The sequence below is a fragment of the Pteronotus mesoamericanus genome, unplaced genomic scaffold (assembly GCF_021234165.1).
Source record: "Pteronotus mesoamericanus isolate MK-2021 breed Mesoamerican mustached bat unplaced genomic scaffold, CSHL_Meso_final contig_74, whole genome shotgun sequence".
NCBI classification, from domain to species: Eukaryota; Metazoa; Chordata; class Mammalia; order Chiroptera; family Mormoopidae; genus Pteronotus; species Pteronotus mesoamericanus.
In genome coordinates, this window is record NW_026555247.1 from 6553656 (window position 1) to 6578986 (window position 25331).

The 25331-nt window shown below is 46.7% G+C and overlaps 1 protein-coding gene across 3 annotated transcripts in view; it reads left to right on the plus strand.

Annotated features, from left to right (window-relative positions):
- Positions 1 to 25331, plus strand: part of CABLES1 (Cdk5 and Abl enzyme substrate 1) — a 101461-nt gene that overhangs the window by 61954 nt on the left and 14176 nt on the right. For 2 of the 3 annotated variants that reach the window (XM_054583444.1, XM_054583446.1), the window contains 4 exons: positions 1693 to 1770; positions 16248 to 16344; positions 17599 to 17755; positions 18814 to 18917. In XM_054583444.1, the coding sequence (XP_054439419.1) occupies positions 1693 to 1770; positions 16248 to 16344; positions 17599 to 17755; positions 18814 to 18917 (436 nt within the window). The remainder of the gene's footprint in view (positions 1 to 1692; positions 1771 to 16247; positions 16345 to 17598; positions 17756 to 18813; positions 18918 to 25331) is intronic. The other variant, XM_054583445.1, reaches the window with a different exon arrangement.

The following is a 25331-nucleotide window of genomic DNA, read 5'->3' on the forward strand; positions in this document are numbered from 1 at the left end:
CACAGTGTGAGCAGTCATTTAGCAGAACAATGCAGTTCATTTACTAATGGGCGCATTGTGGTTGAAATTTTGGAAAGAATGCTTATATCTCACATGCATTTATAGTCTCTCATTTTCTTGTTCTATTAAGATGTCCAGACAAGTTTGGTGTGTGGGAAGGAAGGACACATTAGCACCAAGTAACGAAAAGTCAGTATGCTAAGCCAGATGAGTTTGTTCAGTACGTTCCTTCCTCTGTTGTCACCGAAGACATGGATGTCGAGTGACACGGGGAAGAAGAGGAGCTCCGGCCTTTTCTCTGGGGTGGATAGCAGGGGTGGGGTGGGAGTAGGTGTGGGAACCTCTCTCCTTCCATTTGGAAAGGGGCCCAGGCTGAGCAGAGTGGGAGTACAGAGCTACCCTGGGCTCCAGCAACTCTGATGGCACGGCTGTTGTTGTGATCAGTCACCCTCTGTCCCCACTCCATGCTCAGCCTGGTGACCTGCAGGCCAGCCTGGAAAGGTGCCCAGTGCAACCCGCAGGAGCAGACCTTGCATTCTTAGAGAAGAGCAAAGCATTGAGACATGTAGGAGTGATAAAGTCCATGGTCAGTCACACCTGCTAGTGCATCGCTTTCATCATGTCACTTACTTGTGTTTCCTTAGTTAAAATATTTAGAATCTGGCATCCAATCGGCACTTACTAAGTATTAGCTATTATTATAAGTAACTTGACATGGGCATTGCAATGTCAGCTCTGTTGCTGGTTTCCATGAATGAGACAAAGGAATCTGACTTTATCCTGAGCGTGTAAGCAATTTAATGCAAAGTTTTAAAACAAGGTCAAAATCCCCAAATTTTAATGCAATTAGTAGCACTGTTTCTTCCCCCCTGGTTGTATCACTACAATTATTGAAAGGAAAGATTACAAAAATCAGTAAGCCTCATATCTGATGTGTGTTGCCATTGCATTAAAGAATGTTGTTTTCTAATTCCACTCGTTTCTCCATTTTTTTTTTCCATCAGTAATTCTCTTTCGCAAATGTTATTCTCGGATGCCGGGATAAGTACTTTTGAGAGTTTTTTTAATGTTTTTTTAAGTGGCCTTTGATTGCATAAGAGCATCATGTAGAACCATTTCCAGTAGTATCTTTATAGCAGAAATGGAGGCTAAGACTGATTATGTAATTGTTCCCTCAATTTATTCTCAGAACCTAACACGCTGCCAGCATATTAAAAAAAAAAAAAAAAAAAAACCCTAATGATCATAATGGCATCTGAGTGTCTTTCCTGCTCAGTGGTTTCTGGCACCATTGCTTTTACATTGTATACTGCAGAGTAGAAATCAATGGTTTAAATGTAGCATGACGGTTGGCTCAGCACTGGGTACAGCGGACTCATAGCCGTGTCTCTCCTCTTGCATGTGTAGCCCACAGCCAGCCAATCTCACCGGAGAAAGGATTCATGTATCCTCATCAGAGACCCTCACCAGTGTCTCGCATGTTAACATTTGGATAAGGAGAGGCAGCGTGTGCTGCTGTGCTGAGGTTGCATTTGGCAAGGAGCTCAAAACACCATCTGTCAGAGGAGGTGGTGGGAGTGTGCAAATACTGCTGTGAATTCCATGAATGCTTAATTGCTAGAGTTTGTTTTTTTTTAATTTAAAAGTTTTTGCATTTAGTTTGTTTGTTCTTTTTTTATTTTTATTTTTTAGAATAGTCCTTATCAGTGGCAGAAGATCCTTCTGTAGTATATTTTCAGTGCTGCCGTATCGCGACAGTGCCCACATCGGGTATGTATATGCACGATTGCTTTGTAGTTCTCTGGGTGAAAAGTTATGATACCATGTGTATAATGCGCTACCCTTTCCATTTCAAAAAAACTCGCCTTGCTTTGACACTGCAAATTCAGTATTCATAAACTTGAAAGAAAAAAGTTCTACCTTCTTTTCAGCCAGAAAGCTTACTTGTTATTATGTGTGTGTGTGCGCATGTGTGTCTTCACCATATTGCCTGCTGTGTCTAAATGTGCATTTTGTCATCTCTCCCAATACTGTAAAGCAAGAACAATACAAGGCCCACCCCGTTCCATGGGGCCTTGTCAACTTTTGGAGAAAGGTAGGTCAGGAAAGGAATTATACAAACCATTGGGCAGTCCTGCCTCCTTGTATCTTGGGCGTGGGGCTGGAAACTGACCAGAAAGCCAGAGCAAATATCAAAGCAGAGTGGTAACAGGAACAGATGTAGGCGATTCGCAACCGGCCAGAGGAACAGTCACCTCTCTGGATCAACAAGCACCCTTTTGCTCTGGAAAACAGTAGGTAAGTGAGGCTGTGACTTTGCAAAACCTCCCCACCTCATCCCCCACCCGCGAACTCTGCACTCATTTCCTCCTCTGAGCCTTGCTCCCTCGCCCCTCACCTGTTCCCTGCCTCTGGGGCCAGTTGTCAGGTCCTGCTGATATTTAGGGCCGGATGCTGGGAATATTGTAGGATGTTGGCTCTGGCCTCTGCAAACCAGTGCTGGGATTGCCTTCTGGTTGTTGTGACAGCCACACCCTACCCACACATGACCATTGCCCTGTGGGAGGGCAGTACAGCCTCTGGTGCTGATTCACCATTTAGATTAGTCCCCCCTTATCTGCAGGGGTGATACATTTTAAGACCCCAATGGATGCCTGAAACTGTGGATAATATCAAACCCTATATATACTATGTTTTTTCCTATGCATGTGTACCTAGCATAAAGTTTAACTTATAAAGTAGGCACAGTAAGAAATTAACAACAATAATAAAATAGAACAATTACAACAATATGCTGTAATAAAAGTTATGAACATATGGCATTATTAAGTAAAATAAAGGTTACTTGCGCACAGGCGCTGTGATACTGGGACAGCGGATCTGATAACCAAGACAGCTACTAAGTGACTAGCGGGCGGGGGGCGTACACAGCATGAAGACGCTGGACAAAGCGATGACTCACGTCCGGAGCGGGAGGGAGCGGGACAGTGGGAGATTTCATCAGCCGCTGAGAATGGCACACGATTTAAAACTTAGGAATTGCTTACGTGTGCAATTTGCCATTTATTATTTTTGGACCACAACTAACTAAAACTGCAGAAAGCAAAGCCATGGGTCAGGGAGGACTACTGTATTTCAGGGAGGGTCACCTATAGGGTTATTAGTAGATTCATCTGTTCTGCCATTTGTCCCAGATGAAAACACAAAATGAGTGTGAGGGACCCCAGGAAAAGAACCTTTTTTACATCTTGGACATGAACAAACTCAAATTCACACTCTTTCAGTCTTTATAGATGAGGAAACCAAGATACAGAAAAGTTAATTTTCTATAAGAAACTGCTTAGTTGGATCCTTTATACGTAACAGGGAATGGGAGGTGCCCGTTTTGGCAGAATTTGCTACTTAAGTCTTCATGTAATAAACTACAAGCACAACTCAGACTATTGTAATTGAGCAGCAGGATTAAGAAAGGTTCTGCTTTTTAAATTTTTTAATGAGCAGATATCCTATTTATGAGTAACTGCCATTATCAGTATTAATGATTTTTTAAACTTATTATTGGGAAGCAACTATGCTCAAATGATAAAAATATTTATACTACCAAATTTATACATATGTATTTTAAACAACTTTGGTTCATGTACATTTTAACTGATACATTTTCGCTGTGGAAACTTCTTTTACTTTTGATAAAGCTCTGTGACCTGGACAGAGTCATAGAATTTCAGGGGTAGAAAGGACTTCAGAGATGACGTGGTGTGGCATTCCCACTTCACAGCTGGAGCCCTTAGGCCAAGGCGGGTGAAGCTCACCCACTCCCCCAACAGCCTGCAGCACCAGAACCCAGAACTCGGGCCACCCCGGCCTGCTGACTTTGTGGTTTCTGGCTCCCATGGCTCCCCGGTACTTTCGCACGTGGACTAGGCCACATGTGCCTGATTATTCCAGACAAGCGCAAACCACCCTGCTGACGGGTCATTGTACAGTTCCAACTTCATCGCAAGAAAGTTTTAAAAACAGGAAACTCAAAAGTTCATCCACTGTGTATTTGAATGTCCTTTACATGGAAAGCATCTATCAGGATGGGCTTATCTCTTTCCGGTTTGGTTTTTTGGCTTCTCGTGCTACCCTGGAGCTTCCCAAGTCCCACTTTCACATCTTGCCTTGCCCTCACTCCCTCCCTCACCCCAAAGCTTTGCTCTCTGTTTTAAACCGAACTTATTTTGGCTCCTCACATCTGCTGAGCAAAGCAGGCAGGTCAATCTTAGGAGACGGTTCCCCATTCATTCATTCCTCTGTGCCTTGGGTCATTCAGCCAGGCCCTCTGCCCCTGATGAGCACAAGGCCCTGGTGAATGCTGGGACAGTGCAGGGACGAGTACAAACTGCTCTCCACACGCTTATCATCCAGCAAAGAGACCAGACGTGTGAACTGTCAGGCCAGGACGACTGCGCGGGGGAGCCACGAAGCGCTGCAGAGTGCTTTAACTGCCCCAAGTCTTTATCGATGTCCACATTTACAATAAATCTATACTCCTCAGGAAAAGCCAGTGTTTGCTATAGAAAGTCTTATTATCCTCACTTACCCCTCTAAGTACTTTACCATTCCTGTCTGCCTCCTATGTAGGAATTGGGGAAGGGACTTAATCAGCCCAGGGTTGACAACAATGAAATGTTTGGAGTCATTTTGCATGCCACCAGATTTATACTGTCCATAGTATTATTCGCAGCGATCTTTAGAGCTTCTGCTTGAAGCCCACTTCCAATTTCTTAACTGTCCTGGCCTTCACACCGTTCTTCCCTGCCTTGACTTATAGATGCAGACATTTGAGGAAAGAGCATATTTCTTTAAGTTAGCTGATTGTGTAGTCAAATGTATGTGTGAATATGGCACGTACGGGTAATAGAATAAGCTGAAACACAAATAATGCTTCCAGGATGTCAGGCACCATTCTAAGTGTTTTGTATACATTTGTTCATTCAGTCTTCACAGCCACCTCATAAAGCAGGTTCTCCGATGACTGTTTTACAGCTCTGAGGCTGCAGCAGAGAGGCAGAGCTGCAGTGGCGGAGGCAGGAGGTGGGCTGGCTGCAGGCTCTGCGAGGCGCAGTGTTCTCTGCTTTGGGCCAGCGGCCCCACAGAGCCAGTCCCTGAAGCGCTGATGCTCACCTGGGTGTAGAATGTATTTCCTTTCACCGCTGCCTTTTTGGGGCTGGGCTTGCCGCCTCGAGACCAATGTGAAGCAGGTGCAGCCAACAGGTGTGCATCTAGGTGATGACAGAGCTGTGTGCATGTGCCACAGGAGGGTCGCCTCCTGGGAACTCTGTGGCCAAAGTGCTAGACGGTGGCCTTTAGAGATTGCTGGTTTATAGTGAAGCCTGAGCATCTTTAAGAACAAACCCCAGGCATCTTTGGGTAGAGTCTTGGGTGAAAAAGAATCTGTGTGATTTCCGCATATGAGTATTTATTGGTTATAAGTAGGAAGGCATGAGTTACAGAATTATAAAATTAGGGAGGTGGTCACATTCTCTAGGTGTCAACACGGTAGGGACAACCTGGCTGTGCATGGGTTTCACTGGTTCGTGACCTTGAAATGCTGCTTGCTCCTCTCTTTCCAGCACCTTCCCAGCCACAGCGCCCACAAGCTCCACAGGGAAGTGATTTAGGGACCCGGTTGGTGGGGGAGGGGTCTGCCTCCTGTCTTTCCACCATGTGTGAAAAATGCTTCTCTTTGAGAAAGTGCGCACAACAGTTACATTAGAGAATGACTATTCACAGTGCCAAATGTACCTTCACAACAGGGTTGGTGACAGGGCTGTTTAAAATAAAGAACTTTCTTTCTTAATAGGCTTTCTTATTTTCTTCAAATATTGCTTGATTTAGTTTGTTTTTCTCAAGGAATCATCTGTTAGGTAAAGTGAGGTGCTTCTCATCATCCTTTCTTCCTGCTCTTTCTCTTTAGGAATTGAGGCTTGCCTGTCGTACGATGGGCGGGGTGGGGCACACTCAGGCAGCAGCATCTTTGCCGTGGTCACACCTGGCCTCTGCAGTCTCTGTCCAAGCCCCTTCAGAGTTCCCTGGCTGTCAGTAGTTTGCTTACTTAACCCTCGGTCAACTCCAGAACATCTTCAAAACCGAGCATCATGTGATCAAAATGTAAATAACATACAGCCCCATTTTACTTAAATAAGGGACATCTTTGGACTGCATCTAGCACAGTTAGAAGAGGGTGGTTTCCCTAGGTCAGTACTGGGTGGGTAGCAGTAGGGAGCCTTAGCGTGGCACTCAAGCCCCTCTCGGTGTCTGGGGGTAATTGAAACCCCCGCCTTGGACCTCCTCTCTCTCTCTCTCTCTCTCTCTCTCTCTCTCTCTCTCTCTCTGTGGTCCTTGCTGTCTGCCTTTCCTGTGTCCCAGCGTGGCCATTTATAATCACATGCGCGTGCCGGGAAGATGTTGGGATTTACTGGCACGCTTCGATTGAAGACTGGCTACAGGCTGTGCTCACTCCTTTCAAATAACACAGCACTTGAGCCTGAAGTCCTCCTAATCATTACCAGGGATGGATTGTACTTCATAACAGCAGGCCTAGGGGCCGACCTCGATGAGCAAAAACCACTTCCAAGGATGTGGAAGCCCTTCCTAGCCCTAAGAGCAATTGCCGTTTCTCCTTGGGGTGTCCCACAGCTGAGTCATTGAAAGATACCTGCCATGGATGATTTGCTGGGTAATGTCAATTCACACAAGTTCATTGACAGGGAGCACTCTTTGGCTCTGAGGACAGGCTTTTTAGAACTAGAAGGAACTTGGAGATTGTCTAGTTCTTTGGTTTTTCAGACTTTTTTTTAGCTGAAATAACCATTCTTCCAACACAAGTATACACAGAACAGCAGTAAATAAGACAGCTAACCACAGAGCTATTCCAGAAGAGTGGGAGTGGGAACAAGAAGCCCACTCTTTGTTCCATCCCTCTTGACCCTATTGGGAAAACCACAGTCCTTATGCATGCCTGCCGTTGGTGCCGACAGGCATCCAAAGCCAGGGAGCAGGAGGGCACATAGGAGAGAGCTGAGAGGCAGGCAGAATCCTTGGTCCTGGCACATTAACCAGCCTTCCTGGTCCCAGACTTACTCATCTGTAAAATTGACTCTAATGTCATCCTTGGGGGGTGGGAGGGGTGAGAACATTAAGTGAAACCTTTACGTGTAAAAGCTCTAAGCACCCTGCTACCTATAGTAGATCCTCAGGAATTGTCAGCGTTGGTTCCATTTATGTTCAGTCACCAGAGCGATTGCATTGCTCTTTCTAGATCTACCCCAACACAGCTAATCTCAGATGGGTTTACAATGACTTAGCCAGCTGTCCATTTCTACAAACACGAAGGATTCTCCTTCAGATCTGCATTTATTCGGCATTTAAATAGTTCTCCTCAGAGCTACATGTCGATTAAAGAAAACCTGGAAAGTACGTAGAAATGAAAGGAAGACAGAAATTACAGAGCCTTACCTAAACAAAGCCATCATTAACATTCAGGTCTATTTCCTTCCAGTCTTTTTTTTTTTTCCTTAGTGCATGTATTGGTGTGGAACATGAAGAGGTGATTGTTTTGTCTTGATCTTTCTTGCTGGTGGAAAGAAGTGTGGCCAAATCCCACCTTTTAAAACAAGCTATTAGAAGCCGGTTACAAAGAAGAGGAACAGATGTTGCTTGTCTTTTTCACTATAACTGTAACATCAAACCTTCCCAAAGCTGTAAACACTCTTCTCAGATTAAGCTTGTAAATGATACCATTTTCTGGGAAGAGTCCCAGCCTTAAACCAGCTCCTCTTCTCTTAACTGACAGTTGCCAGGCCCATCTGAGCCTTTTTGCCTTTTATCCACATTAGTCACTGCCTTCTCTTTTCTAGTGTGGCTTTGTGGTTTGGCGTGGCGACCCTCCGCTTACAAAGTGAGTTGCAAGCAAGTTTCTCAACTTTTCCTAAGTAGACAGACCCCACGCCTAGTCCACACCTCTAGCTAAGACCACTGCCCCCTCTTGCTCCCAACCCCCCACCCATCCTCTGGGCTGCCATGGGACCCAGAGTGGAAAACCTACGAGCTGAAAAGGCTTCTATGGGTTCAGAAATAGTGGAAAGAAATCATGAAAAACTGAAACAACTAAGGAGAGTGGGTCCTGGAGTTCTGAAAAGAAAAGGTTTGGAGAGGGAGGGAGAAATAATGCAAACTTGACCTCCTTTACCGTGCTCCTGAAGGTCAGCCCCAGACCAGGAAACCATAAGGGAGATTCAGCTTTCTCCCATTTCTTCATCCTCTACTACCCTCTGACCTGTTATTCCTATGACCAGACCTCTTGCTTGGACTCTTGGGCTAGTTCAATTACATTATTGGCTAAAAGGGCATTCAATGAGTGGAGCTAATCTCCATTTATAACATTGTGTCAGTGGGAACAGGCATTTCCAGTTCCAGCCGGCCAACTCAAAAGCTTTTGGAACACAACCCACTGGTGAGTGAGAGGCTGCAGGCATTATATTGAGGACCAGTCCCAAGATTGTCCCTGTGCATATAGGGACTGACATGAGCACCCAGATGTTCTTTATTCCTGAAATACTTGGGCATCAGTAGGTATTTCTGTCTATACAGAGTGGGGCAAAGTAGGTTTATAGTTGTTTGTATGGAACGTAATACAATAATAAATAATGTAAGAATAAACTGAATTTTGTGTACTCCTAACTGTAAAACTACATTTGCCATACAGATCTGATTGGAAGGAAATAGGGGTGAATCCAGTTAACTTGCGGTTGGGGGTTATATAAAATAGCCAGGCTAGTGAATCCAGCAAAATGGCTTCTGGGATGTGTGTGTGAAAGGTACAGACCCACTGAGATTTCTGTTCCTGATTGGCTGTCACCAGGTTAGTTCACTACAAATGTATCAGAGACCATGTGATGAAGAAAATGGCTTCCTCCTGCGTGGAGCCCGAGGTGTCTCTGGGGGCATGTTCTAAGCAGCAGCTTCCATGTGGTGTTTACGTCCTCAGCTTTTGGCGTTGGGGCGTTGCAGATGAGGTCATCCCCTTGGGTCCATTTCCTGAGTGTGGATCATTCTGTGACACAGAGAACAGCTTCTTCTATTCTTAGAGAGGGCCTCCAGGCCTGAATGTCCCCTCTCCCTGGCCCGGGCTGTCCTCCCTTCATCCCACCCACTTTTCCCCAAAACACCTCTTTTTGTTGTGGAAAATTGTACATTGACAAATTGTGTTTTCTTTCCTCACACCAAGCGTATTCCCACACAGAGACAGATTCTGGAATGATCTCACGGATGAATCATGCCGTTATCCGGCTGTTTATAGGAGCTGCCTTTCGACAAAGGCTGTGGTGGAAGCCACATTATTAAGGCTCCTTCATTGTCTGCCAGTTACCCCTGAGGGATGGCTTATCGATGAAGCGCTAAGTGTGAGATGGGAAGGACTAACGAAAAGCTGCTATGATTTCACTTTTTCCTGTCAGCCCTGGGCCTTGCTCCATTGACTGTGGGGGATGATGGTACAAGCAAGCAGCCCCGGTCCCTACTGGCAGCACTACCTGAGGCAGCGACAGCAGGACTTCTGAACCTGTGTTAACGCGTGTGGTTTGGGTTCCTGTGGATGTGTAATCTCTTAATTAAAATGAGCCCACAGGTAGCATTTCCTTTCCTAATCCAGCTTTCAAACCTTGCTTTCTGAGTAGCAAATCTCTCTTTTTTTTTTTTAAGGATCTGGAAATCCTGTTAATATTTAATTCACTTTTAAATTATTTACACATCAGAGTGTTCAACCTATTGTCCGTTAAAGAGCAAGTGCCCAGTGGAGCCTCCAGCTGGCATTCCAAGGTCTTGAGCTAAGAGCACCATTAGAGAAATGATCGCAAAGGCAAGGAAGTCAGGCCATCCTGTCTTGGAAGCAGAAAGCCCTGGAAACTAGTTCATTGGTCATACACGCTTTTTTCATCTACTTCCCAGGTGCTGATTATTTAAATCCCATATCCTTTTTGTATTAAGAGGAATATTGGGTCATTAGCCATAAGCTCCCTAAGCAAAGGGCCTTAGCATGAACTTCTTGTTCTCTAACAGGGAATCTTAACCAGTCCCATGCATTACTGCTCAGTGAGCTTTCAGAAAAGGAAATGAAAGATCATTTTGTCTATTACACAAGATGAAATCAGGAGTTGGCAATAGCGTGGTTACTAACGACATGGGTAAACCCCATTTGGGCACCAGGGTATATAGATTGGCAGTCTGCTCTACCAGATGACTCCACAGCTGTGAAACCATGTACATTCACTTTTTGCCCCGGGAGCCAAAACTGAGACAGACGTCCAGGGGGTTTCCAGCCATGAAGTTACAGGCGTTCAAGGAGATCGACAAGAAGTGAACTGCAGTGCCGTCCTATGAAGGATGGGTTTACACCTCCCAAAAGAGCCAACCTGTACTTATGCTTCTTGCTTAAAGGTATAACTGCTGCTTACGTGTCTTGCAAATGCATTTTCATCTTCTGTTCTAATCCCCTTCCCCCAGTCTTCTGTGACACCCTCCCCTGGCCCTCCTTAAACTATCTCCCATCCCTCCCATTCCCATCATCCAATTTTTATATTAAAAAAAAAGAATATCTCTGTGCTGGGTTTTCAAAGTATGTTAGTTGCCATGGCCTCTGCAAAAGTTAAGGAACTGAAATAGAATGAGAATGAGCTCTTGTGGCTAAATAAGTGTGAGCTGTAGTGTCACCTGCGCTGTGGAAAAGAAGGGATCATGCCTGCAGTCCTGTCTATATCCACCCAGATGAGATCGTTTTCTACAACCTGACTAACAGTGTTCATTTCTGAGCTCAAGCTACAGGCTGTAAACCTTTACACACACAATCCTGGACAATATCTGCATATGGTATTTGAACTTGCCTCCGTTCCTTTTTTAGAAGGAGGTGGAACATAAATAAATTAGTATTTGAACTCAACATGTGTCTGGGGGAAAAAAGGATCTTCTAGGCTTTTCAAAGAAATTGAAAAGCCCAAGTTCAGCTTGCTTTTAATTACTTTCAGCTGCAGGTCCTTGGTCTCCAGCTCTGTCTCCTGGCACTCAAGGGTTAACACCAGCATCTCAGTCCAAGGGATACTTCTATTTTCCTACACCATTTTAATGAGAGTTTAATGACCTTAGAAAGAAACATCAAGATTTTATCAGGACTCCAGGGGAACTCTGCTTAATTCTTTTTCTCTGTTTTCTAAACTCTCTCTCTGGGTGGACCAGCATCACCGTTCAGAGTTCCTGTTTGCAGGCGGCTTCCTCCCCTCTCAGTGCCCCAAAAAGGGGGACATCAGGGGCCCCGGTCTCTGGCTTGCTTTATACTCACTCACATGCAAGCCCTGAGCAGTTACCTCATCTGTAAACTAGGTGGCACGATGTGAAATTGCAGTTTATGAAGAACAAAACAGGGAGGTAACAGCAATGTCATGTGGTTCGTGTTAATACAAGTTTTCAGCCGCACGACAGCGCTTAGCTGACGGCGACCCTAGAGGAGTCTGTGAACCTCTTTGTGAAAGATTTATTTTGAAGATCCCAAGAGCCGTATGATATACAAATCCAAAAGATGTTCGAAGAATGACAGTTTTGAAATAGATGGGCTTCGTTGTCCATGGTCATGTGATATGCCCGTGGATGCAGGTACGCGTGTACTCTTCATTGAGACCCACCAAAGTGGCAGCCATGAAGTGAGTGACGACTTCTCCCTGACCTGAGACAGAAAAAATGGGGAAGTGTGCCATTATGAAACGGTCAATTTTCTAGAGTAGCTGTGACATGTATTGCTATGTCAGGGAAGTGTATGAAGTGCAAATGGAGCAGATATGAGTGCCTCAGCTTTGCTGTGTAAGAAATGCCTCGTTTCTAATTGTTTTAAAATCTGCTTCATGTGAACTCTGAGCCTCCCACCCCATATTTCCAGGGGGAAATTGAAACTTAATTACCGGGCACCCCTCCCACCACCCCTCCAGAGTCTCCTGAAATGCCTCGGATTTGAGGGGCACACACTGGTCATTGTTCACTGTGCTTAGGCAGTGCCCCGTGCTCACCGCCCTCAGGGCAAAAGCTGCTCTGTGTCTCCTGTAGGGTGTGAATTTTTATCACAGCCGGGAGCCCTGTTCTCAGGGTTCTGATGGGGTACAGGGCATAGGTCCCCTTTCCTGTGGACCCCACAGTCATCATTTCCCTCCCTGCTGTGCTGTCCCCACCTACAAGGTCTGCCTCCCTCCTGCCTCCTGGGGCTCCCAACATGGTCTCTTGGGTGAGCTGGCACCTGGGATGTAAACATGCCCTGAGACAGCGGGCAGAAAACAGCCTGGCCACTTCGGGGAAGAAACCCAAGTCACTAAATGTGTCGTCTTTGACTATCTTACACGTTAATGGCAGCTAAAGTCCTGATGAGTAAGCACTATGGCTTAGTCCAATACAGCAACCACTCTCCGTTTGTGTCTATTTAAATTTAAATTAAGTAAAATAAATTCAATTCCTCGGTCAACTCATCACACTTTAAGCGCTCAATTGCCACCTGTGGCTAGTGGCTACCACCCTGGGCAGCTCAGAGAAGTTTGTCACCATGGAAGTTCTGTGAGTAGCTCTGAAAAATATGTGTTTTTCCAGTAGCAGTTAAGGGTGGACCCACTACTCTCCTAGCTTATTTTGTTACTCAGTTTGGTTATTTAGAAAGTAGGGTGATAAAAGTGAAGAGCCAGTGGGAAGCGGCAGCTGCAATAAGCAGACCAGTACATTAAGTCTCGGGAGACCAGTTCCCATGGTTAGATGTGATGGAGCCTCATCCATCACATCTAACCATGGAAGTGTGGTCCAGAGCACCCCTGAGGCACTTGGACAATCACCAAGTCTAACAATTCCTGTTGCTTTTAAATAGGGTTTGGGGTTTATCTCACCGAGAGGAGTCTTGGATTTCATGTGAGCACCAAAAGTCTACTCTTCATTATGGCTCCATTTGCCTCAGAGGAAGCCTCCAGAAGGGGAGTGTGGGGTGAGCGCAGTTGGCTTCTGTGAACTGGGATGTGTACATTTAGCAGCCAGGGCCTGGCTGGCAAAGGCAGGGCTGCCTACAGGAACGGTGAGCCTGTGAGCAAAGTGAGACGGATGAACAGGGGCACAATGGAAAAACACCCACGTCCCACATTGTCTTTATGAACCAGCACCCACAAGACAGCAACAAACCAGACGATCTTAGCTCAGTGAACACTTCTTTAAGCATCTCTACGTATCACACACTGTATAGAGAGGATACACACATGGTCTGAGACTCTTTTTCTCACCTCTTTGCAGCCAGCTCTCCATCCAGAAGCACTCTTTTAAAAAAAAAATTTACCAAAGTATAATTGGCATACTTTATTAGTTTCAGGTGTAAGGAGCACGCCTAATAGGGAGGCCCCTATTTTAAATATTCCTTATGAGTCTCCTATATTTGTAATACTCCTTATTTCTTTTGGTCTTCTCACCCCATAAATGCATTCCTTGCTTTTACATTAACTTCGGCCCCAAATAGCATTCTCCGTCTGGTGAAGTGGAAACAAGGACACAGTTGTTTTGGAGTTGGGAATGTGAGGCTCGTGCTTGCTGCATTTGGCTTTGGGCAAGCGGGAAGTCTGTGGAAGCACGTGCTGTAGGTTTTTTAATGAAATGCAAGGCACTGCTGTCTTTGTGTCAACTCACCTCCTGGTCGTTTTCCCCGTGGGGCTCCTTGCTCCTGACCCATCACGGCTGTTAGCCTCATTGCCTGGATCTTGCTAAGTAGGCATTTCTCCTTGTTAGTGTCCTGATGCATTCATCATCTCTGTCCTTTATTGCTGAAGGAAGACTTTTGAGAGCCAGGAGACAGGGCAGCAGGGCGGGTGGTCTCGTATATGTGGCCCTGGTTCTGGAGGTCTTGCGGAGCCCCGCTCCGCCCCAGCCCGCGTGGCCCTGCCAGCTGCAGCTTGGAGGTCAATGACTGGAGTGCAGGGCCTTCTGTTTTCATGGCATGTTTATAAAGTGATGTGACTGAAAACGTCCTGAGAGACCCCTGTGAGTCTGGTCCCCCGCAGAGGAGGCGCCCTCCGGAGAACTCAGACGCATCCTGAGAGCAGTCTGTGGCTCAGAACAATTTTTGAAGCTCTTGATGGGATGACCTACACCTTCTAATGAAGTGTTTACAGTTTTATAAGTTACTCTCCTATTCTGTACTGTCTTTAAGGGGTGAGTGTGATGTTTGAAATTACCTGAAGTCATTTACAGTCAAATCTAGTCAGTGGCAGGGGAGGGGACACTGATTAAAGTATTTTTATAAAGTTTGAAGGCTGGGATGGGATGGCTAATTGTTTTCTAGTTTGTTTCCTTTTTTCTGCATGACTTTACTGTCAGTTCCAAAAGGGGCTCCATAGACATTTTGAGCACAGCAGTACCATGGCCTGCCGCAGTGACTGCCTTAAAAATGCAGACTTGCCCTGACTGATGTGGCTCAGTGGTTAGGCGTCATCCCACAAAGCGAAAGATTGCTGGTTCGATTCCGAGGCAGAGCACAAGCCTGGGTTGTGGGTTCAGTTTCAGTCAAGGTGTGTACGAGAGGCAACCAATCAATGTTTCTCTCTCACATCGATGTTTCTCTCCCTTTCTTTCTCCCTCCCTTCACTTCTCTCTAAAAAAAATTAATAAATTCTTTAAAAAAAATGCAGTTCTTACTGGGTGCAGGACTTAGGTATTTCTTTCGAAAACTGTTGTTAAACATACTGTGCATTATAGGATTAGGGAGCCAGTTTCACAGAGTGCCCATAGAAGAGGTTGATTGCTCAACAGAATCCGAGAACCCTGTGTTCCTCCAGAAAGGGTGTGTGTGTGGGCAGGGGGCGGGGGAGATTCTTGTCTCTCTTCTCCCCATTCACCTGGCTCCATTTTCATTCGCTTTTTCCTTGACTCCTTTATCTTTTTACATTTTCTTTATTCTTGCTTAGAAACAGGCCCTGAGTTCTTAGAGAGGACACCCTCCCACCCCTCAACACCCCGCCCCACCCCAGCATGGTGCCTGGCCAGGCCTCACAGCGAGAATACTGCTGGCCTGAGGTGGCTTTGACTAACAAGCACTGTGTCACAGAGACAGAAGCTGGAAGACAGTCCTTGCCAGACGTGGCTGCGATTTAGAATCACCTGGGGGGCGTTTAAAACTCCTACCTCCCAGGCTGCACCCTGCGGCAACCGAAGCAGGATGGCTGGGGTGGGAGCCGGAGATCAGTAGTTTGTCAAACATCCCCACGTGATTCCAATAGGCAGCCAAGTTGGAGGACTACTGTAAGGAGAGGGAGATTGTCCCTGAAAATGTGAGCAGTTTTGTGTAACTATAGCCTCAGCCAGCCCATCTTGCATCTTCAAGGCAACCGGATGTACTAGAGAGATCACTGGATGCAAAACCAGTCTCTACAAACCACTGTACCAGTGGCCTTGGCAAGTCATCGACCTACCAAGTCAGAGGCCTACCTCTAGGCCTCGTTTTTCTCATCTGCAAAACAGGATAGTAATAGCAATACCCGTCTGATAAGGGCATCTTAAAGAATGAAAGAGATGATGTGTGGAAGTCTGTAAATTATAACGTGTTCTGTAAGTGCTTATTGTTAACACTGGAGATTTTTTTTTAATAGAATAATACTCATTTTCTTCCTCTAGGTGGCCTGGCAAGTTAGCAGGGGGGACTATTGTGGCATTAATTCTTTCATTACCATCAATAAATCTGAGAACTGTTTAGGATAAGAATTTATTTTGAATTTATTTCTTCTGTCTAATAAAGGGGGAGTCAAGGAGAGGTGGTCTCCCCAGATTTAAAAAGAAGCCAGCAGCTGGAGCCCAAGAGACCATTTTCCCACTGTGCCCAGGAAATGCTCCATCTAAGGTGGTTTGATGACCATCTAAGAGTGGAGGGACCATGCTGAGCAGGAAGGGATGTTGGTAATCCACTGGCTTCTGAGCCTGACTTTCATCGTCAGGCTTTCTGTTCGTTTTGATGGCATTTATATCAGAGTGAGTGGAGCTGCCCAAAGATTGCCACTGACAAGTCCCAAAGGAGGGACAGAGGGATACCCTGTTGGCCAGGGCCTGCTTGGTCATTTTCATCAGTGTGACTATGGTATCTGGTGTCATAAGCATCATCATGTCTCTTTTGGGTGCACACAACAGCAATTTTTTCTTTGGCTTGTCCTCCCTAGGGATTTGAAGTTGGATGGAGGGAGACAATCAACAGGCGCCGTGAGCTTGAAGGAGGTCATTGGCCTTGAAGGCGTGGAGCTGGGAGCTGATGGGAAGGTAAGACTGCCTGGCTTCCAGTCAGTGAGCTTACGCCCATTCCACAAGGGCCAGGAAGCAGAAGCCGTGTGACAGACCACAAACCTCACCAGTGGTGGAGGAGCCAGGTGTGGGGAATGTTCCTGGTCATATGATGCCAGCCTTCCTGCCCCCCACCCCGCCAGCCTGCAGATGGCGTGCCATCGAGGCAGTGGTTACATAACAGCATGTCTGTTTCTCCGCCTATGCCGTATACGATGGAATGCAAGATGCTGACCAGTATCTCAGGCACACGCAAGCATCCATGTGCATGTTTTGGGGCGGAGCGATGGGGGATTGCATTAACTGATGGTGTCGGCAAGCAACATTCCCACTACTAGAAGGTACTTCGGCTTCCTGTGGTCCTGAGCAGCTGAGTCCCTCAGCCTTAGATAGTGATCCCAAGCAGCAGGGCTACCACATTCCCCTTTCACACGCAGTTTGCTAGACTGCTGGGTTGAAGTCTGAGGAGAGAAGGTTGAAATCTGAACTTGACCTCTCGTGCTGGATCCAGGCAGTCTTCATAAACCCTCCCAAAGCCTGTTAGTGGAGACCATGCACGCATTTCTTTGGGGAAGCCATCCCAGCGTAGTTTGCGTGCAGGCGAAGCTTCTGGGTAGCAAATGACCTCTCTGCCACCCTTCCCCCAGGACAGCTTGTCACCACTGTGCTCAAACGACATCAGCCCTGAGCTCATGGTGCATGAGCCGTGATTTCCCAGGCAGGTGAAAAGGAAGATACTTTTTCTATTTTCATTCCTAAAGGCTGGGTGTTTACACAGGAATGAGGGGGGATAGGACAGAGAATAGATCAAGGATGGCATCCGTGGAAGGAACACAAAGGACCTGCCAAAGGTCGTAGTCCCTTGTCAGAGACTCCTGGGATCTGACGTGTCCTGGAATTCTGCACTTGCTGGTTTGTGAAAAGTAATAGCAGTTTGTGCCTCACATATTACACAACATCCCAACAGTTTCTATGATTACACGTTGTTATCAAGGACACTTACATTTCTGCCACATAACCTGAGTACTCTCACCAAGTGGGATAACTTAAAACTATAGCCAGCCAGCTCTGGCACAAATTTGGCACACAGTTTCACTTTGTAGATCTCTTTGATTTTAGAATTGCACATAGGAGAATATAGACCTGAACTTTGGTAGCGACGTAGCTTGGGCAGAATGCAAGCCTAACATGGCCTGGAAATAATCACTTGCCATTTTTGTCTTCACCTTTTAGACTGTTTCATATACCCAGTTTCTGTTACCCACAAATGCCTTTGGAGCCCGGAGAAATACCACTGACTCCACCTCCTCCTTCTCCCAGTTCCGTAACCTGAGCCACCGCAGCCTCTCTATAGGACGAGCAAGCAGCACCCAGGGGAGCCTCGACACAGGTAACCTGGGACCTGGCTGGGTCTGGTAGCTGGGGGCAGGAGATGTCTCGGTGTGCAGTGTGGCCTGGGTCTCCCTGTATGTGGACTGGAGGACAGGGGTCCCTTGCATCCTACAGGTCATGGGACTTTGGGGAAAGCCCAATTTCAGGCTCTACAGGCTCACAACCAGGCCACAGGGCGATCCCTCTAATGAGATGCCACAGTTGCCAACCCCCTGAGCTCTCCCAAGGAGCAATGCCAGGGCCATTTTGCAAAGATGGCTGTCATCTCACCGGCCACCTGCTTCTTGCCTGCGTTTTCATAGTGCTCAAGTTTGGCTTTTCTTCAAATAATTGGGCCAGAAACCCAGGATCTGGTGTGAGAACTGCCCTTCTGATTCTTAGAGTGGGTGAGCTAACTTGGCTGCTGAAGAAAGACTTGAATGCTCCCAGCTTTGCCTATACAAAGCTTTGTAAGAATTGGAATGGGGGGAAAAGCTCTTTATAAAGCAGTATTACTGCTCTCAGAGAAATTCCAGGTGAATGTGAAGTTCCTTCGGCCTGTTCCCGGTGCCAAGTTCAGAAGTCCTGGTGTTCCAGCCACCTCTGGTCATGTACAGCTGTTTGCGTTGGTGCCTGCTTTGATTTGTGTTTATGGGGACCAGCAGTCTGCCCAGGAGCATTCACACCAAAAACGGGCTTCTCACATGGCACAACTACTATTGATCTGAAGGTTTAGAAAGTGAGCCTTTTCGGCACCCCATTTTGTAACCTGTGAGCATTCATTTTTCATGCTCTGTGAGGTTTTGCACTCTCCCGGGTCAGGGAGATTGACACATAATTTTCTAAATGGGAAAAAAAAGTCATAATGTTAAGAATGTGGGAACCCTTTTGGGGGAGGATACACTTCATTGGCATGCAGAGACATTTACTAAAAGTCAGAGCAAGCGACCATGACTCTGAGCTAAATGCCCTGAAGCCAGCCTGTCTTCATTCTGATTCTGTGCTTGGCATTCGCCCAGCTGCTTCTCCTTCAGAGGGTCTGGAGTTCCTAATTATCACTTTGCATGTGATCTTTAGGCAGTGACCTGGGAGACTTTATGGACTACGACCCAAATCTCCTGGACGACCCCCAGTGGCCTTGTGGCAAGCACAAACGGGTTCTGATCTTTCCTTCATACATGGTGAGTAACGATGGAGAGAAGATTGGTTTGCTCACCCCCTCATCCTCCATGGAGTAGCTTGGAGGTGGCATCCGTTCCTTAACAGACGGCTGCTCTGCCTAGGATTCAGGGGCTTGTTTAGACACTGCTCAGCCTGGAGACCTTCTTGAGGACCGCCCAGTGTGGCTTACGGACAGGTGAGCACATTGCTGGTCCTGGATTATGGTGGTCATCTGGTCTGCATACATCACTTTAGCTACCAGCCCAGGGTCAGGGACCCTCACCTTAGAGGGGGCTCGCCAAGCTTGTACATCCGTAGGCCCCCCGCTAGGAGAGGATCTGCCCCATCACTGGCAGCGCTGAGTTCAAGTTCAGCTCTGTTTGGAGTTCCTCGGTGAGTGTAGGCCTCTACATGCACTCCGAGCAGACGTTTGGCACTGGGCTCAGAATGACAGAATTGTCTCCTGGGAAAGTGAAAGTAGGACATTGTGGGTGTTAAATGCAAAACCTTTCTTTGCTGTTTTTATTTCTTGGTCTTTTCCTGTTTTTCCCTTTGTATGACTTTGCTTTCTGCTTTTGGCCAACCACTGTTTCCCACCACTCTGGGCTTCTGTCTCTCCGGACATCGGTGGAGCCTGGCAGGGTCCCGGGTACGTTCTCGGGGCTGACTTGCCCCGGGCTCTGAGGCAGGCCAAGCCTGGGAGGCTGTGGGAGGAGAGGAGGGTGGGGCTTGTGGGGAGACCGGCCGCCCCAGGCCTGCCACACATGACGTCAGGTGGGAGAGCACAGGCCCGCCACCTCCCTGCCAGGCAGGCACAGCTGAAGACACCTTGCTCTGGCTCCCTCGGCCCTCCCCTGCCTGTGCTGTTCTCAGCAGCCCCAGCCCCAGCAGTGAGCAGACGGTCCTTTTTCTGCGATTAGCTGTTGTGTGTCTGCAGAAGCCAAAGTGGGACCCAACCCTACTGACTCAAAGGGCACCTGAACACTTGGTCAGAGCCGAAAGTTCTCACCAGTGGGGGTCCGCCCTCCAGCCTCGCTCTGAGGGGAACATCTGGCAAGTAGCTGACACCAGAAGACACCAGGCAGAACTCAGGCCCTGGCCAGCTACTTTCAGCATGTATCCTCCTGTAATATGGCAAATAGCTCAGGGATCATTCTAATATGTCACATTGGGTCAGAATGAATTACCAAAGGCATATAGTTTTAAATTGCTCCTATTCCTCACTATCCTGTCCTTATTCCCCAGATGCCAACTAAGAAAGCAAAACCAGAGCCATGGATGGTTATTTTTACTACTCTGTGACCTGTGAGACGACTTACCTCTTTTTTTTAATTTTTGAAGCGATTTTATTTATTTATTTTTTTAGAGAGAGAGAGGAAAGGAGGGAGAAGGAGAGGGAAAGAGAAACATCGATGTGTGAAAGAAACATGGATCAGTTGCCTCTTGCACGCCCCCAACCAGGGACCTGGCCCACAACGTAGGCATGTGCCCTGACTGGGAATCAAACTGGCGACCCTTTGGTTTGCAGGCCGACACTCAATCCACTGAACCACACAAGCCAGGGCTAGTTGTTTTGTTTTGTTTTGCTTTTTAAACAGAGCTTATTTATGTAAGCTAGCATATAATAAGTGATTAATAAATGACCAGAATCATCACTCTGATGTTAAGGAAGAAGCAACTAAAAGGTCGTGACTTGTGTAGGAAGAAGGATTCTTTATGTTCACTGCTTTATTTATCAAAGTTCACTTTATTTATTAAGTAACTTGGGCAGGAAGCTGTGGCTCAGGGAGCCTGAGCGAGGCTGTCACAGTTGACAGACAGGAAGTGGGGTGTGGAGGCCAGAACTCCTGGTTCAGAGGTTTTCTCACTTGGCTCCTGGATCCCACATCCCTCAGCGTTCAGTGGCAGCACTGCTGGCTTCAGAAGGACTTGAAGGTAGTTTTTTGGGTCAGCAGTTTAACAAATTTCTAGGTGCCCCGGAGAATAAGATGGCACACTATTTCTTATTGACATTGTGGTTTGTTGGGGAGCTTGCTCATAGACGTGTTATGTCTGGTGATAACACTGACCTCTCCTTTTATAGGCCTGGTGTCCGGCTGGTGCCAGGTCTGGTTTTGTTTTCTTTTTTCCTTTAAACTCTGTCATTGTGAGCTTCAAGGTTCTGGGCTATAGTCCACATGTGTGCTCCTTTGCACACAAGTAATTTTTCCTAGGACGGCATGCTAGATGACTTGCTAAGTCAGCATACATGTCCTGTCCTCCTTGTTTTATGTTCCCATGTAGGTCATTTTTCATTTCACCACATTGAATCTACAGCCCATGCTTCCTGTAATAGTTCATTTTTTAGAGAATGAAATTGCTCACAAACTGCATTTGCCTGGTCAGCTCCACTAGACCTGCATCTGTCCTTCCCGTCTGGCCACAGATATTGACACTCTGATAAAATGTGAGCGGCCCACTTTGCAGCATTCTTGTCTAAGCCATTGATGTGTGTGTCATGTGTGACAAAGAACATCAAACCTGCTCCCAGGAGACTCCTTCTCTAGAAGCAGGCAGGGAGTGCAGGGCTGTTTCACATGCATTTTACATTGAGCTTGCAGGGGTAAGAGCTGGGGATTTTGTTTGTTTGCTTGCTTTATTTTGTGCATTGGGTAATAGGTATAGAATTTGTCCATCAACCAGTGTTGACTGAGCCCTACTATGTGCCAGGGCAGGTGCTTCCTTATGCAGTGGAGGTTAAAGCAGCCACAGTCCCCACTCCCCTTGACCTTGTAGCGAGTGGAGAAGTCAAGCCGTAAACAAGTAGAGACATCGCTGTAGTCATGAGCAGTGTGAGGACGGTGGTAGGAGATGGCAGGGAGGGTTGGCCGTTGGAGGTGGGCCTCAGGAAGGCGCCTCTGAGGAAAGGGCCCTGAACGCACCCGCTGAGCAGTGGCCCTGCTGGGCCTTGGGGGGAGAGTCCGTGTGCAAGACCTTGAAGAGTGAAAGAGGCTGACTGTGTAAAATCGGTATTTTTAACAGCAAAAGTCACTGCCTTTCCCTCTGCGTGCACAGAAACACACTTGCGCACGCACACCCTTGGGAAAGTCAGGCCTGTAGAATGATGGTCCTGACAAACTGTCATTATCTCAACCTCAGGTGCAGGGAGCTGCACTTGTAATAGGCACTGACGACCAGGTGGACAGAATGACAGATTATTCAACCTGGGCTGTTGAAGGCCCTCTCCGAGGGTTGGTGGCACATCTTGGCCCGTAGTCGGATGCGGGGCTCTGCCCAGACAGACCTAGTTTGGAGAGGCCACTGGGGTGTGAACCCTCACTGTTGGCAGGGCGCCCCCTGGAGGCAGACGTCAGACCTGTGTGGAGCCTGTGCAGCCCCCTCTCCAGGGTTCCCTGCTGAGACCTTTGCTTGGAGGCTGGGGAAGGGGCTAGCATGCTGGTTACAGACAGACTGTCTGCACAGCAGCGCAAGTTCTCTGAGGTCCTGCTGCTTATGCCTGTCTGCTTAGGCCCCCAGGCCAGCTCAGGTGAGGCCTGCCCCGTGGAGGCCTGCAGCCTGAAAACCAGGGCTGTTGTCTGTGGTTTTGGGGTGCCCTGTACCTGTGGAATCTTAGGGCCTGAGTTGTCCCTTTGGCCTCTGCAGGGTCAGCCAACCCTGAAAATGATGCGCTAGTCCTTTCACCCCATCAAATCCTGCTGTAGCCTTTTTTTTTTTCCCCTTTTCATATTAAGGTATAATTTCCATACAGTCAGACGCACCCATTTTAAGTGTACAGTTCTGTGAATTTTGCAGCCTCCTTTCTGAGCAAGATATAGAGCATTTCTATCCCCTTAGAAAGTTCCCTCCTGCCCATCCCCCTGGACTCTCACCCCCTCCCCACAAAGGCAACGGTTTTGCTTATTCTAGAACTTCATATAAATGGAATCATAGACTATGGAGTCTTACTTTTTTTTGGTCCATCTTCTTCCACACAATATCTGCAATTCACTATGTAGATTGTATCAGTAAGTTGTTTTTCTGTGTGTGTATGTGTGTGTTTATAGCTAAGTAGGATTTCTTTGTATGGCCGAACCATAGTTTATTTATCCGTTGTCTTGTTAATGGACATTTGGGTTGTTTCCAGTTTAGGGACATGGTGAATATTGCCTCTACAAACATTCTTGTATAAGTCTTTTTGTGGATATATATTTTTATTTCTCTTAGGCAAATAAAAACCTAGGAGCAGGCTTTCTGAGTCATAGGGGAGGTGATGTTAACCAGCCAGGATGTAGTTGGATGTATATTTTCATTCATGTTTGTTCTAAGTATATGATAAAAAGGCCATGGTTGGGACATGCCTTAAAGTGGAAGGGTTCCAGAGGTGCACATTTCCTTGAGACTCAGAAAGAAGCCTGTTATTTACACAGTTTAAGTGGCACCCCTTTAAAATTGGCCTTGCAGTCATAGTTCCCATCATATTTTTTGACTTTGATCTGTGCAGGTGACTTCCACTGTTAGCCACTGTGGAAGGGCAAAGGTGACCTTTTAAACAACAAAAAACATTCCTGGGGCAGGTGTGGAAACCAAATTGTCACAGCCTCTCTGGTTTTGGCCTCAGAGTTTCTAGAAAGTGAGCACAGAAGGTGAGAGGATGTGGAGCCCCCTGGCTGCCTGCAGGTCCTTGTAGGGCCTTCGCTGCTGATGGTGTTCTTCAGGGCAGCGAGGGAGGCGGGAGGCCTCGTGTCGGAACCGGACGCTGCCTGCTTTGTGTGCCGCCGGTCTTGTAATTAAAGTTTCACTAGAGACTGGTTATTTATCATTAGAACCTGGCAGCCAAAGTCGGTTGTGGTTTCTTCCCCCACTTTATGGGTGCAGAGAGCAATTAAGAAGAGAAAACGAGTGAAAGAGCTGACTGAGATAATGTCAACAAAACTTCCTTTCTCAGGAAAAAATCCCTCTTGAAGTGTTTTGACAGAAAGGAACTCGACTAACAGCCTTTATGACATCTATAGGTATATAAATCTCAAGAGGACATCTCTTGGACTGCTCTCCATGATAAAGTGCCTTAGGTTTACTTAATATTACAATCTAAGTATTTGTGGAAAAACCCTTCTTTCCCATATGGGGTATATTCCCATAATAATACCTTAGAACTTAATTTTTCAGTACAGTGTGAGATGCTGAGCAGTGAGAAGTAGAAGACAATAAAAAGAAGACAGTTCAACCTACCACATGGTGGGTGATTGGGCTGTGCTCCCGGCCCCCTCCCACATAATCCATTTTCATTGAACGCTGTCTTGATGACGGGAGCACTTATTTAGCTGTCTGCAGGGTAGGCTGATCGAGAAGCTAAAGCATCTTAAGCCCCTACAGGGCCCTCCCTTGCAAAGTTCCTTCTAAGGCCCTCAGATTTCGAGGTGCATGAAGCTTATTCAATTCAGGAGACCCTGTTTAAGAAAAGTCATCCAGTGTGACAAAAACACCATGCGTAGGCCCCCGCTGAGACCTGAAAGGGCTCTGGTGCTTCCCCAGCTCCAGGGAAGACCTGCCAAGCACCTGCACAGGAGCTGAGCAGCGGGATCTTTGAGGCCTGACAGCTTTTGGTGTAAGTGTTAAAAACAAAATGCCTCAAATGCTTTACTGCATTTGGGTGGGTTTTTCCATGTTGTTTTTTTTTTGTGGGGAGGGGGGATGACAGCTTAATTGGATATAGTTCACACATCATACAATTCAGCAGGTTTTGGTATAGTCACAAAGGCATGCAAACATCGCCACAGCTGATTTCAAGAGACGTTTCCATCATCCCCACGAGAAGCCCCATATCCTTAGTGCCTCACCCCGTAAGCCCTAGGTAACCACTAATCTACTTTCTGTTGCTGTACATGCACTTGTTCTGGATATTTCATAAAAATGGGATTATACACTATGTGCTCTTTTGTGTCTGGCTGCATAGCATGCTGTTTATGTTGGAGCATGCATCAGAATTGTGGTGGGTTTTTAAATCTTTTTTTCCTTGTAAAAATAATACAAAATGAAGTATTAGCCTTACATTTTGCCGAAGATATTGCAGTATCTGCTCATTTTCTTTGAATTTGTCTCAGATTTTGTATAATCACTTTTGTGATTTTTAATGTGACCCTTCATACACAGTTAATTGGCTCATGTTCTGAGCCCACCATTTAAGAAACAGACATTTAAAAGTGCATCCAGCCCTGTCAGAGTGGCTCAGTGGATTGAGCACCGGACTGTGAAGCAGAAGGTCACTGGTTCAATTCCCAGTCAGGGTACGTGCCTGGGTTGCAGGCCAGGTCCCCAGCAGGGGGTGCGTGAAAGGCAACCACATGTTGATGTTTCTCTCCCTCTCTTCCTCCCTACTTTCCCCTCTCTAAAAATAAATTTAAAAAAAAACTTTTAAAAAAATTAAAAGTAAAATAAAGGTGCATCCAGCCCTGTCA